Here is a 14,743-nt window from a genome sequence, read left to right on the forward strand (position 1 = left end):
ACCCATCCCACTTGCTGCCAGTAAAGCCTCTTTAAAAGCTTCAGTTTTTCCTACTTAGAGATGTCCAAGCAGTAATCCATCTAAATTAGATTATAAGCATCTGAAGGTTTTCATAATAAATAAAATATAGATACAACTAAGAAAGATGAGCTTTAATTAATGAGTGTTAGTTAACAGAATGTGTTGTGAGAATATGGGGGATTAAGAAATGAGAAATGATAGGGGGAGGGGAAGATCAAGTTTTAATGAGCTGCCATTTTCATTTGATTTAACTAAATTTCCTCTGTTGTGGAAAATATTAACAATTACGAGGGAGTCATTTGGGTGAATCCACACAGTTTGGTACCTGGCTGCTTATCTTCGATGTAATTAAATTGTGCTGCAAATGGATATAAACCAGTGCGTGAAGTAAGAGGCTTCAGATCTATCACTGATCTCCTTGAAAAAAAAATAGTTAGCAAGGGACATTGCTGGAAAAAGAGGAGAAAAGGGCCCTGGAACTCAGAAATGAGCACTCAGTATATAAGGGAACACTGCCCCAAGGACAGTGGCTTGGACAGTGCCTCAGCAGTCTGTGGTACTTATACAGAAGGGTCCTCCCTGAGACAGATTTACTAACAAGTTTGAAAAAGAATAATCCATAGGAGTTGGGAATAGGTCTGTTTTCAAGCTCACATTTTTGGGGGATACTGAGAGAGTTTAAAATGTTTTATTTATTATATTTAGATATTCCAACTTTCCTAACTCAAAATGGGCTCTCTTCAATCATCACATGCTGAAATGCTATCACAAGGTCTTTGATTAGCCATGTATATATTCCTAAAGTGTAGGTTTCAACATGTCACTCTCCCATTCAACAAGTTCCAATGGCTCCCTATTAGTTGCAGGATCAATTTATCAATCAAAAGACAGTTACTAAGTGCCTACAAGGTTCCAGGTGCCATGCCAAGCACTAGAGATACAAAAAGAAGCAAAAGACAGTCCCTGCCCTCAAGGGACTTACAGTCTAAAGGGGGGACAACATGTGAACAAAAACAAATAGATGCGGGATAGGTTAAGAAAAAATCAACAAAGGGAAGTCACTAGAATTAAGAAAGGTTGGGGATGGGCGGCCAGCTGGCTCAGTGAGTCAGAGCACTGGCTCCAGTGTCAGGACGACCTGGAGATCGAATCCCGGGCTCAGACACTCAGCACCCACCCAGAAACACCTGGCCGTGTAACCTTGAGCAAGTTACTTAACCCCAATTGCTTAGGGGCAGCCAGGTGGCTCAGCGAGTAAGAGCACCAGCTCCAGTGTCGGGATGACCTGGGGATCAAATCTGGGCTCAGATACTCAGCACCACACCCAGAAACACCTGGCCGTGTAACCTTGAGCAAGTTACTTAACCCCAATTGCTTAGGGGCGGCCGAGCACCGGCTCCAGTGTCGGGATGACCTGGAGATTGAATCCTGGGCTCAGACACTCAGCACCACACCCAGAAACACCTGGCCATGTAACCTTGAGCAAGTTACTTAACCCCGATTGCTTTAAAAAAAAAAAAAAGAAAGGTTGGGGAAGGCTTCCTGTAGAAGGTGGAATTTTAGTTGGGGCTTAAAGGAAGCCAGGGAGGTCAGTCCTCTTTAGAAATGAAGGCTCTTTGTAATTTGGTTTCATCCTACTTTTCCTACCTTGTTACCATTTTACTATGCTCTTAAGAACTCTGTCATCAAGCCATAATTGCCTACTTGCCTTTCCTTGAACACAGCACTCCATTTCCCTTTTCCATCTTTGTATGGGATAGAATGTCTCCCTCTCCTCTTGTCTCTAGATTCCCTGTATTCCTTTAAGACTCAATTCAAATCCTGTTGAACTGGAGGTCCTTGCCACTTTGACTAGCTGCTAGTGCCTTTCTCTCTGAGACTACCTTCTGTATATAACTTGAATGTGTCTAGTTTGTCTCCACCATTAGAATGTGAACTCCTTGAGGGCAGGGTTTCCTTTTATCTTTCCTTGTATCCCCAGTGCTTAGCATGCAGTAGGTGTTTAACAAACGTTTACTATAATTTTGGTTTCAAGGGTGAGGAACCTGCAGTCTCAAGGCCACATGTGGCCCTCTAGTGAGGTCCTTGTACTGAATACAAATTTCACAGAGCAAATCCCCTTAATAAAAAGATTTGTTCTGTAAGACTTGGATTTAGTCAAAAGGCTGCACCCAAGGACTTAGAAAGCCACATGGAGCCTCAAGGCTGCAGGTTCCCCACCCCTGCATTAGGCTACTCTATGGTTATTTTTGCAGTATATGGGAAACAGTCTTCTATCAGAAATAATCAAGGTGGGAGAAAAACAACAACTTCTCTCTCTCCCTCCTCTCTCCCCAAAAAACCCTTCCCTATATTTGTTTAGACTACTAGCCTTTCTTCCCGAGTTTCCAAAACCCTCAAATCTGTGGTTTTGAGCAGTTGTTTACTACATCTAGCCATTTAATTGTTTATTATATGATGCTTCAGAAACTATGGAAAATATCAGTTAATATAGTGACTAAGAAGCCAGTTCTACCCAACTCCCCTTAGAATGAATGACACCAACAATAATTCAAAAATATTAATAGAATATGTTAATAGTACATACACCATTGAGGTATGTAATCTATAAATCACAGGCAGGTGACCTTGGGGGGTGCTAGAAGCTGGGGGTGCGATAGGTGAGGATATATGAGTTTCCATACTATTTAATTCTGGGCACGCTGTTTTCTGTGCTAGGGCTCTAGATGATATAATAATAATTCCCGTATTAGACCCCCAGGGAACAGGTTGGCGAGCAAATGGATACCGATCTTACTTGGCCCCATTAAATGGAAATAAAAAAGTTAAATCAGTTCATATTCAAAACATGGAGAGAAGTTGATAGCAACTTGATTAAGGGACACAACTCCACTTTCTTTTATTCCCCTGCTTAATACAAAAAGCTGGTTCCTCTCACCTACCCCATCATCTCTCTATTTTTAAGGGAATTGCAATCATCGGTGACATTTAGGCTCTGCACATTTATGCATACTGACTGTACGGAAATAGCCACACTCCCAGCCAGCCAGGGCTCTCTCGGAGAAGCAGAAACTGTCCCTTCTGACTCCCGAGTCACTGGAGATGGTGCAGCTGTGATTCCACCGCACGATTTGGGGGAAATCAACCTCACTAGCATGTCAGAACAAAATTAAATACAAATGTTACTGCTGGGCAGGTGAAAGAGTTATTTTATAATCAGCAGGGCTTATCCCCCCTGGCATTGTTTCCAGACAACCAGACAAGACTGCCTAACAATATCTGTTGGGGCTAAAGCGTATTTTAAAAAAATTAAACACAATTCACACTTTTCCAGAGCCTATCAATGTCCTTAGAAAGAAGACTGATCTGGGGCAAAAGTTGACCATTTGCCTATCTGACCCACTGCCACTGCTGCCGCCGCTGGGGCTTAGCCATTTAGGATTCTGTCATTGCCTGGCTCAAGTCTTTCATTCTTCCCTGATGCCTATTTTGTAGAACTTGAGAGCTGGGAGACAGATTTTACCAACAGAATGTTTATTAGTCTTCTCCCTTTTCCTGGGCTTGGCTGGAACATAGCATTTTGCATGCATGGTGTGTTTTGAACTGGCCACATAAGGCTTGGTACCGTACCAGGATCAGCCTGATCTGAAGGAGAGAACAGTCTTAAGGATTAATGAAACAAAGATATTTTGGAAGGAACATGGCTTTCTGATGCTGCGGTGGGATGGATAGGGAATAATGCTGAGGAGGGGAAGGCCTGTTCTCTCATCTCCAGTAGCTCCCTAGGTCAGCTACCACAGAGAGAGAACCACCCTCCCAAACTGGAGGCTGGAATTTTTCATTTTACTCTTGGCTGAGATGTATCCTGAAATGGAACTTCCCCTGGACTTGGAGAAAAAGGAGGGAGAAAGACATTTAATCAAGGGGCTGCTAATCAGTGATGGTAGTAAACAGAGATGTTTTCTGCCCAGTGGGTTCTTTCTCAGTCTCTTGAGTGTTGTTTTTTTCTTTCTGTCTCCCAATGTCAATCATTCCCTCTTTTCATCCTTCTTCCAGTTATCTGGAAGGGCAAATTAGACCAGAAACGACTTTCCTCACTGTGTCATGTGACAGCCAGAAGACCTACCCAGGATGTTAATGAACTAGGCCTATCAGCACAACGGTAAACCCCAGGAGGAGGCTGGCAGATACTAAAAGGGTCTGGGATATGGAAGAACTTTAAAGACGCACTGTTTCCCTAGTGCCCAGAGTGCACTGTCACCATCCCAGCCCTTTTCAATCCTTTGTTTTCACCAAAACTTTGCTAAACTCCATAAGCAACATATTTTTTTGCTTTTTTTGGAGGGCAATTGGGGTTAAGTGACTTGCCCAAGGTCACATGGCCAGTAAGTGTGTCAAGTGTCTGAGGACGGATGTGAACTCAGGTCCTCCTGACTCTATTCATTGCACCACCTAGCTGCCCCATAAGCACCATATTCTACAGGAAGCCTGCCCCTCATCCTCCCCAACTACAAATCCCTTTCCCATTTACCTTGAACTTATTTCGTGTATTTTACACATATTTATTTACATATACATATATGTTTATTTTACATATATGTTATCTCTCCAGGGAAACCAGGAGGCCTTTGAGGGCAGGTACAGTTTTGTTTCTGTCTTTGTATCTCTAAAGTCTAGCACAATGCCTGACACATTGTAAGAGTTTAAAAAATGCTTTTTAATTGATTGGATGATTGATGGGACTGGGCCTTAAAAAAGTTACACTGGCGGGTAACCTTAATCTCGGATATGATGTGCCAGTCTCTGAGAATCAAAAAGTTGGAATATCTATATGGAGAGAACAATATTTTCCCTTAATGATCATTTTTAAAAAAAATATCTATTTTTTTTTAAAAAAACATGTACTTTACTTAAAACTGGGGATGACTTTTTAATATATAAGAAGATTAACTAAATACATTATTTTCTATAATTTAATCCAGTCTAATCATCCTGAGAACACTTATGAAGAAAGCCTTAAATCTCTTCTAGAAGCTCTTTTGCATGGTTTCTTACTTTACTGTATATAAAAATGGAGAATTGGATGACTGCTGATGAAGTGGCCCTACAACGAACTGGAAAAGACTGTGCATAGAAACTGAGGTTACAATGGTATGAGGAGGCAAGTAATAAGCTCCTGACATTGACTGGCAGTTTTTCAAAATGATGGTTCTCTATTTACAGACGGCAGTAAACTCAGAGCCTTTTAATATTTACTGTGTAATGGAATACAATAAGAGAAGAGGATTTGTGCAGGATTTAGACACATTAGGCAGAAAACATTGGTGAAAAAATGCAGAATCTGTCTCTTTTTGGAACATCTGGGATGCACTGTGTGGCTCCTGATAACCCACAAGACAATTCTAGGAGATGCAAAGAATCCCCAGATGTTAAACATAGGTCATGCTCCATAGAGCCAACAGTCTGGAGCGTAGTAGAAATAAAAGAAATTTTCAAGTTTATTGGGCTGACTTGGGGCAGAGTCAGTGATAACCCAAGTTTTGTAGAACATACATGATCTTCTCCATCAGTCCTGAGTAAAGACTTTTCTTTGATCATACCTTGAATGTGAAGGACCCAGTAGGGATGTGGGCTTGTAACATGTGGACCCATAAGTAATAATAAAGAATAAGACAAAGGGAAGTAGCCATTGTTACAAAGTGTGCTGAGACGGATCCTGGCTAAAGCCCCAGACTTCTACATTACGATGCCCACAATATAATTAAGATCTATTAGCATATTCTAATAGTTGCTTCTACTTGGGCTAATACAATAAGAATAAAACTTCAGCCGCAAGAGAGGGAAACCTATGTTTCTGTGTCAGAACCAGGTTCATAAATATAATGAAGAAGTGAGAAGCCTGCCGAGTTTGGGGTGGCTAAACAAAGTGAAGAAGGTCTGGTTCTTGGAAAAGGAAAAGAGGCTATCAAGCAAGCACTGAGCTGCATGACAGAATGGATGCAGTTATATGTGGAAAACGAGTCAGGTCAGAAATGTTTCTATGGGATTCAGCTTAGACACCATCTACATGAAGTCCTTCCTCATCTCCCAGCTCCTGGTACCTTTACCTTACCTCCAAATTACCCTGTATTTAGTCAGTCAAAAAACATTTATTAAGCACCTATTATGTACCAGGCACTGCATGAAGTGTAGCAGATACAAAGAAAGGCAATGGACAGCCTCTGCTTTCAGGGAATTCATAGTCTAATGGGGGTGACAACAAGAAAGCAACTCTGTACAAACAAGATATATAAAAAATGAATAATAAAAATGTAATACTTTTAGTAATAAAAATAATAAAAAAATAAAAAAATGAAATGGAGATAATTAACAGAGAGAAGGCATTCGTCTTTTCCCTAGTTTAGCTGGAACTAGAGGAAGCCAGGGGAGCTGGGAGGCAGAGGTGAGGAGGGAGGGTATTCCAGGCTTGAGGAATATGCCCAGAGTCTAGAGATGGGCTGTCCTGTGTAAGGAACACAGCAAGCAGCCTAAGGTCACTGAGTGACTGAGGAGTAAGGCATGAGAAGACTGGAAAGGTTAGGAAAGGGCCAAGTTGTGAAGGGCTTTGAATGCCAAATAGAAGATTTTATATTTGATCCTAGAGGAAGTGATTTAAAAAATATTATTTTGTATATATGTACATACATGTTGTGTCTTATTTTCTCTTTGGATCCTAACTGCTAACACAGTACCTGGCACATAGTATTTAAATAGTTGACTGACTGACTGATAACTTCTAATTCAAGAATCTCCTGTCATCTTAGTCTGTATTTCCTGTGTTGGTCATTTAACACAATTTAGATCTCAAACTTACACAACAAAGTTATTGTTATACTGTAGGAAAGCAGATGAAAAGGGCTATGCCCAAATTTTCAGAAAATCTGTGAAATAGAACTTCCAACTTGGTTCAAAGTTGGTTCAAAAATGGTCGGTTATTCACATCGTAAAATGATTCGTCATGTAACAAAAGACCTCACTGGGGTAACCTTTAAATAAATAAGAACTTCTCTCTTCTGCTTAAATGTTTGTTTACAGTTCATTAACTACTTGACAAAGACACTGTTGTGGCAAGAGATTCTTAAAGGTAAAGCAGCAAGATTTGCACCCACAGAGCATCTTTGAAATTAGAAAGTCAGTCTGTAGGGAAATAAGATCTGATTAGCAAAAAACGATTTTAAATGCAACTTCTCAGATACGTGGCTAGTCTGTAAAGTCAATTACACTTCTTCTGAATCCTCTCTCTGAGGGTTTAAGAAGCCAGATGAGTCCAAGATTTGAAGATTCTACCATCCTCACCTCACTGTACACCTAGGATGTCTTTCTGGATATAGGTTGCTGGAAATCTAACTGTTCTTGAGGCTTTGCTATTGAGAAGTCATTAACAGAAGTTCAGCTTTTTTCTTGTTCTAACACAGTTCTAAGAGCAATGCAGTGGTTTGACACTCTGAGAGCCTCTTAATAGGATGGGATGGTCTTGAAAATACTCCAATCACAGCCCACCTTGATTCTGGCTAACTAAAGCTCAGATCTGTGGCTTTACAGTCAACCCAATCAAGGCATGTGTTCTGCTTTTTTCCTCACCCTTTCTTGGTGAGGGCTTGTGATGTGTCCAGAAATCAATAAATAACTCAGATATCCCATGAGCAGGAGAAGTCATTGTTCAAATCAGAGAATCACCGAATCTTACCAATTCAACCCCTTATCAAGGAAACCCCCTTCACAGGATCCTGGTGAGGTGGCTGGTTGCCCAGTTTGCAAACCCTTCTATTGAAAGGGGGCTCACTAATAACAAAGCTAGCAGTCTTTATTCTGTTTTAGTCTTGTGCAACTTTGATTGTTAGGAAGTTTATTATCCTTCTACAAATTGTCTTCTTATAATTTCTCCTCACTGATTCTTAGTTTTCAGATTGGACTAGGAAATTTTTCAGAGCTAGACCAGCCTTGGTTCACAGCTTAGGGGGAACATTCCAAACAGGTATGGAACAAGTTCTGGCTGTATGTTACAAAGAAAAAAAACTCTATTTGGAGGAATAACACTTTGGCACACTGCCAACTACTAGCCCACATTTCTCCTTATACTCTCTCTACCATCTTCATACCTTACACCCCCCCCCCCATCTCTGCCATTGCCTCCTCACTTCCACCCCTTAAAAACTCTAGTTTCTTTCAAAGCTTGGCCCAAACACCATCTCCTACATGAAGTCTTCCTTCCCTGGTTCCCCCTGCCTGGCCCTACATCCCCCAGCTCAGTACAAAATCATACAAAAATGATTTTATGTTTGTTTCATACATATTTAAATGAGTAAGGTTTTCTCCTCTGACAATCACCTTTTTAAAGGAAGGGGCTATTTTATTTAATTTTCTCTTTGGATCCTTAGCATTAAGCATTGTACTCTTCACAGAAGAGATCCATAATAAATAATTGCTCACTTGATGAATTAAATCAAGACCATAATCTCAAAAAAAATTCACTTTAAAAGAATTTCATTTGAAAGGGTGGGATGCCCCTATGATAAAAGGGCATAATGTGTTTTTTTTCTTGAAAATAAAAAAGAAATCCTATTGAGTTGATGGCTTAAGGTTTTAATTGCTGTTAATTCGCATTAGTTGTAGGTACCCTCTGGAAGAAGCAGATATATCCTAATTGCTAAGCTGGAGATTTTGCTTCTTTCTCTGGCTTTTGGTACTAGAGAGTACTCTACCAATGATATGTGCCCAACTTGCTCTAGTTGGCAAGGTCATCAAGGCCTGAATATTCAAAGACAGCAGTTATGGTGGGAAAAAAAGTCTCTAACATTCAGAAATGAAACTGGCATGAGATGAAGAAACAGCTGTACTCAGCCTGTGGTTAGTTAATTTTTACAGTAGCTTTTTCTGAACCAGTTCCCCGAAGCCCCCAAGACTTCTCCCTCTTGGACTGTGACACTGTCTACTCCTGATTACAATCACTTAATCAGCTCATCAGATTGTCGCACGGCTGGTTTTACCTTGGGTAAAAGATTAATTTTCCTTATTAACAGCATAGGAATCTATTTCTCTCCCTAACCAATTAAAGGTGAAAAACTGAAGGGCCCCAGTGTGGTGGAGAGAAAACTGTTATGATGTGTAGCATATGAGCTGGTCACTCAGCTCCACACATTCTCAGCAATAAAATCTGTATGACCCTGCCTGAAGTTGGGACTTCACAGCTGAGGCAGAGGTTGGGAAAATTATCACATAAATTAAGAACTGTTCTGCAAGCAAACAGTTTATTCAGTGCAAAACTCTACTGTGTCTTAATGTGTGTCTAAGTGTGTGTGTCTGTGCATGCACGTGTGTGTGCAAACATGTTTGCTAGTATAAATTTTCAAGAGTAACTGTCGGAATGAATGGTCCCACATTCTCTGGATAATTGCAATAGTCTTCACATCACATTTAGCTTCAGTGAACATATTCAGTCAAGTTGGTTCATACCTTTTGTTTTGCTCTATTACTCTCTCTTGAAAACAGTGTTGATTGCTAAACTCTGCCACTTAATATAGCTGCTTCACCGTAATAAACTGCACAGTTGTCTTAAAGTTTAATATGGTTCATGGTGATTGTGACCTAATAAAAAAAAATAAACCATATTCTTCCTTTCACCACCTGGTGTGTTGCAGCCCTTGATTTTGCTTTTCAGGTTAAACTAATCCCTACAGAGGGGAGAATTATGAGCAACGATCTACCTCCGAGATTCACTACCAAGAATAAAATTCTCTTCTGTTTAAGTAAAAAAGATAGCCTAAAGATATTTGGGGATCCCGTTTGGTTTGGATTCCAGGAATATTTTGTGGAAATGTGATGCTGGAAATCATGAATGTGTTTTCCATTTTTTTTTAGATAAAAAGAATATAAGAAATGAAACTTTGTATGAATCGAGGAATATAAATTAGCTGTAAAAACCTCCAAATCGTTATGGTGGGTGTTTAATGTAAGTAAGAGCCTCTACTAACCATGTTAGCAATATATTAATTTGTAGAAAATTATAGGACTACATGAACACACAACTCCAAATAACTAAAAATGAGAGAACTTGAAATTAAAACAATTGTGATGTTTTACCCCCACCTGCAATTTAATAATGATGGCAAAAAAGATGGGAACAATCTGTTTTGAAGGGGCTATGAGAAGACAGACAAGCTAAGTAAGGTACTGTTGATGGAGCAAGGAAGTGGTCTAGACATTCTGGATTTCAATTTGGAATTATGCAAGAGAAAACACTAGTTTCTGCATGCAACATTTTTACTTAATTCTTTTTCTTTGTTAAAAGAGATGGTTCAAACTAGAATTAGATGGGTAAGAAATGATGGTGATAGTTAAAATAGAATAGAAAGTATCGATAAAATGCTTTTTAAAAATGAAAATTACAAGATTTAATTTAGACCAAATATATAAATAACCTGCCCCAATATTGTGAAACTGGCCCTTTTTAGGACATAGGTATAATTCTGTGACCTTAAAATCTGACTTCTTTACTTTTTTATTTAATATTTTTCATTTCTGATACACACTTGTAAAATAAATGCAAGTCACAAGTGTTGCTATCCATTGTGTAGATGTCTATTTGCAACTACTTGAAGAGGAATAGAACTCAACAAATCTCTGAAAAAAAACCCAACAACCAAAACCTCTCTGCAAAACCCTTCACAAGACACACTCAAATACCAGATGATAACCCACTATCTCCAATCCCCAAATGAATTTATTATATGGTAAATGACATTTTGGTTCTATTTGTTTTCAGTGTTCAAAATATAGTATTTGGACTGTGATATAGCAAAGGACTCAAGACCCATTCTCCCTTTTACACCTTGGTGTCTCAGAGGGAGAGGTCTGGCTCTGTGCCTGTAAATTGTGGCCTTTATTTAAAATGAATTTACAGGACTTCATGCTTAAGCAAAACAGTTCCAGGGCTAAAGGTTTCAGATTAAAAAGCAATTATGATGGTATGAACTTCACTTCTGCTCTAAAATGGTAAATCTCACCAGCCAATGTCTTATGTTTTGCACTTTAGACAATCCACGAGGGACTGTCCAGATACACGCTCATAGCAGACATTCATCTCATAAAAGAGCAGAATCCAAATTCCTTAGCATTCATTACCTTATTGAGAAATATCTTGGTAGCTTATACTGAATATATTCACAAATTTCTAAGAAATCACAATTTTGAACCAAAGACCTTCTTGGGAAGGGCTAGTGCCCTCTTTGTTCTGGGGCCTGAACCAATTGGTAATTTTCTCCCATTTTCCTCATCTCTCTCTAAGCATTATCAGAGATGCTGGTGCATGGAAAAGTGAAGTACAAATCCAACACTTAGCCTGTAAGGAACCTCTCAATCTTCTTATTCAGAATGAATGTACCTTCTCCCTCCGGCGACACAGAATCACAGCATGGAAGAGACCTTGGAATCTATCTATGTAGGCTAACTCATACCTGAACAGGAATGCTCTCAATAATATACCTGACAAATGGTCATGTAATCTCTCTTTGAAGATCTTTGGGGATGGAGAACCTATTATCTCCCAAGGCAGTCCATTAAACTTCTGGACAACTCTATCTGCTAGGAAATCTTTCCTTTCTTGGAGCCTAAATTTTAAGAATCTCTCCTTCTCCCTCGCCAGTTCACTTTCACTGCAAACTACCTTAATAGTTCCCATCTTCTTATTTTGCCCTTAAAGGCCTGCTCCCCAACACACATACTCTACCATTCCTTATCCTTCTGCATATCACTCTGCTTTCTCCTGGTCTCTAAGCCAGGCTATAGTCTCCTTTCCTAAACATTATCTTAAAGTAAGCATGCACCATGCCAAAGTGAATTCCCTTCTAACTCTCTAGCAAGAAACTTTCAAGACATAGCTCTTTGGGGCCCACCTGGTCCTCATATATATAGGCTGCTTTTCTGTGCAATATTTCCTGGAGAAGTTCTTCCCTACACAAACATGTTATAATTTGAGGCATGGAGGGGTAGTAGATGACACTCTGAACTTTGAGCCTGGAGAGCTCAAATCCTGCCTTTGCCCCTTCCTAGCTGTACAATATTGTGAATCCTTAGACTGTTCATCTACAAAATATGAATAAGGACGGAACCTATTGCACAGAATTATTGTGAGAAGCAAATGACAGAATATAGACAAAGAGCTTTGCAATTCTTGAAGCACCACATAAATGTGTAAGTTATTAGTTACTATCTCATTCTTCTCATCTTTTTGATGGTGTTCAGATAGAAGCAGTCTTGTGACAAGGAATTTTCATGCTATCATTCTTTTACATTTAATGTTCTGTGGACTATTATTACAAAGGTGGATCACTGCTTTGTGTAATTGAATGTAAGTACTGGGTTATAGGCTCATCTTCTGTCAGATCACTGAAAGCATTCTCAGAACAACTTTAGTAGCAGATAGGATGATGGAGGTCATCATTATATTGTTATTGTTATTAATATTATTAGACATGGAGTCATTTTCCATAGGGAGTCTAGCTCACTGAAAGCAAGAATGAGGTAAAGGGGGAATTGGATTCTGTGATTTAAGGAAAAACAGATTTTTCTCTCTGCATTTAGCTAGAAAGGCCTTTTAGGGGCAAGGTTTTGATTTAAATCATGTAGTGGGAGGAAAACGAGGCACAAAAACTTCAAAGGGAAATGCCCCTGAGGATTTGAAGCTATTTTTAAGAACTGATTTTTTAAAAAAGAATATTAAGCACTTGTTGGTATTGAGCTGTGCATAATCCCTTGAAAGGCTCATGAATCCCCAAGACTTGACAGGGAGCTGAACATTAAAGCAATTCCAAGGGCAGCAAGATCTTAAGTGTCATTGAGAAATGGAAAGAACAATTCACTGCCAACAGACTGTCCCGTTAGGGTCCCAATTGCCATCGCCATGACCCCGATTTGCATGCTGCCTCTCTGTTGGCCAATTAGATTGTGTTATTTTGGGTGAATATCATGCACAGAGTCCTCTTCATTTCTGGCTACCTAGTCAAATGAACAGCATGGGAAACTGAGCCTCACTTTCCGAGTTCCCTCCCTCCCCCCTCTTTTCTTCCAGTCTCTCTTTAGATGATAATTATGGGGCCTCGGGTCAGTAGAACACCCTTCTCACAGTTACAGGTTTAATGTCAAGATTACCACCCAAGTCAGTGACTTACATGCATTTTCCCCAGTTTTTCCTGTTCTGTGGATAGCTAAGAGAGATGGAGGAAGGGGTGGTTTAATGAAAGTAATAAATTTAAAAATAGAAGGTAAAAATTCTCTTTTGGCTTAAGTTTTTCTGGATTTAAACTTGGCCACGGAGGTTCTCCTAATCAATAAGCGTTTTCTCCTATCTCCACAATATGTGGAATAATTATATAATTTTAAACTCAGACTAACTGCAAGAAAAACAAAAGTGAAAATGAAAACCACTCAAGCAAACAAACCTGAAAAATGAGTTTTCTCTTAAAAAAAAAGAAAGAAAGCTTTTTAAAAGCATCCTGGACTAGTGACATTCCAGAGAGAGGCTGCGTGAGCCCAGTTTGATGGTCCTCTCAGTACTGTGGCTGTGGGGACCATGTGAGAAAATACAGGGGGGTGGCATATTAATCTGCTGTGCCAGTGGTCAGACCCCCTCCTGTGACTGATGAGACACACAAATGCTACAGCCCAAGGGCTGTTCAGGGAGCTATTTCTATAGCCCCAGGAGCCCCGTTCTCATCTAATCTGACCTCAAGTGTGTTAGTGGGTGGATAGTGATGCACGGTGTCAGGCAAACAGTAAGCCATCCATCCAGGAATTTTATCTTTTTTTTTCAGCTACAACAACAAAAAAGGTGTCACCTGAATACCAAAGTGCTTTGATGAGCATGGAACCCCTCAGCTCGGACCATTTCCCATGCATGTGCATTTCTCTCTTCTTGTGCATAGAACCACTGATTAGCTCTCTTATTTAGGTCCATTTCCTGCCAACACTGTACAACCTGGATTTTAGTGAAGAAAGGAAAATTGTTTCAAACTGGGGACACTGTGACTCCCCACCTTCCCCCTTTGGAGATTTGGAGAGGCAGCGCAGATGTTTGGGAGCACTTGTGTCCCTGAAGGAACAGCCCATTGCAGTGCACAACAGTCACTATATTTCTACAATTTATGAAAATAAAGCAATATGTGCCTGTTTCGGTGCCTGCCGTTTGCCTACCAATGGTGCAGTGTTCCCCATTCCAGCCCTCTCGGCATTCACATTTCCCATCTTTACAGGTCCCATGCTCAGTGCAGCGAGGGTGGCACACGCGTTGGTCACAAGCCACCCCTGTCCATCCCTCTTCACAGCGACACGTTCCCCCGATGCAGACGCCGTGAGTGCCACAGTCTACTGAGCACACTTCTGGAAGAAAAACAATGATTACAGCTCAACACTATGGCTGGGGAAACCCTCTACTGGTGGCCAAAAAAGTGGCCAGGACCACAAGAGCAGTTCCCGATCAGTAGCTGGAAACTATGGAGTCTCCTGAAACTGGTCTCCCTACTTGATGGGCTTCCTTCCTGGCTTCCTTCCTTTTCTTTCTTTCTTTCTTTCTTTCTTTCTTTCTTTCTTTCTTTCTTTCTTTCTTTCTTTCTTTCTTTCTTTCTTCCTTCCTTCCTTCCTTCCTTTCTTTCTTTCTTTCTTTCTTTCTTTCTTTCTTTCTTTCTTTCTT

General features: G+C 40.1%; 1 protein-coding gene across 7 annotated transcripts in view; it reads right to left on the reverse strand.

Moving 5' to 3' along the window:
- Nucleotides 1-14,743, reverse strand: part of TENM2 (teneurin transmembrane protein 2) — a 417,254-nt gene that overhangs the window by 103,261 nt on the left and 299,250 nt on the right. For 4 of the 7 annotated variants that reach the window (XM_069102413.1, XM_069102409.1, XM_069102408.1 and 1 more), the window contains one exon: nucleotides 14,221-14,433. The exons of 1 other annotated variant lie outside the window; for it this stretch is intronic. In XM_069102413.1, coding sequence (XP_068958514.1) covers nucleotides 14,221-14,433 — 213 coding nt within the window. The remainder of the gene's footprint in view (nucleotides 1-14,220; nucleotides 14,434-14,743) is intronic. 2 more of the 7 variants (XM_069102411.1, XM_069102410.1) reach the window with 1 other exon arrangement.

The sequence above is a fragment of the Petaurus breviceps genome, unplaced genomic scaffold, assembly GCF_028583685.1.
Source record: "Petaurus breviceps papuanus isolate PSGF00001 unplaced genomic scaffold, PetGlider_PUasm1.0 551, whole genome shotgun sequence".
NCBI classification, from domain to species: domain Eukaryota; kingdom Metazoa; phylum Chordata; class Mammalia; order Diprotodontia; family Petauridae; genus Petaurus; species Petaurus breviceps.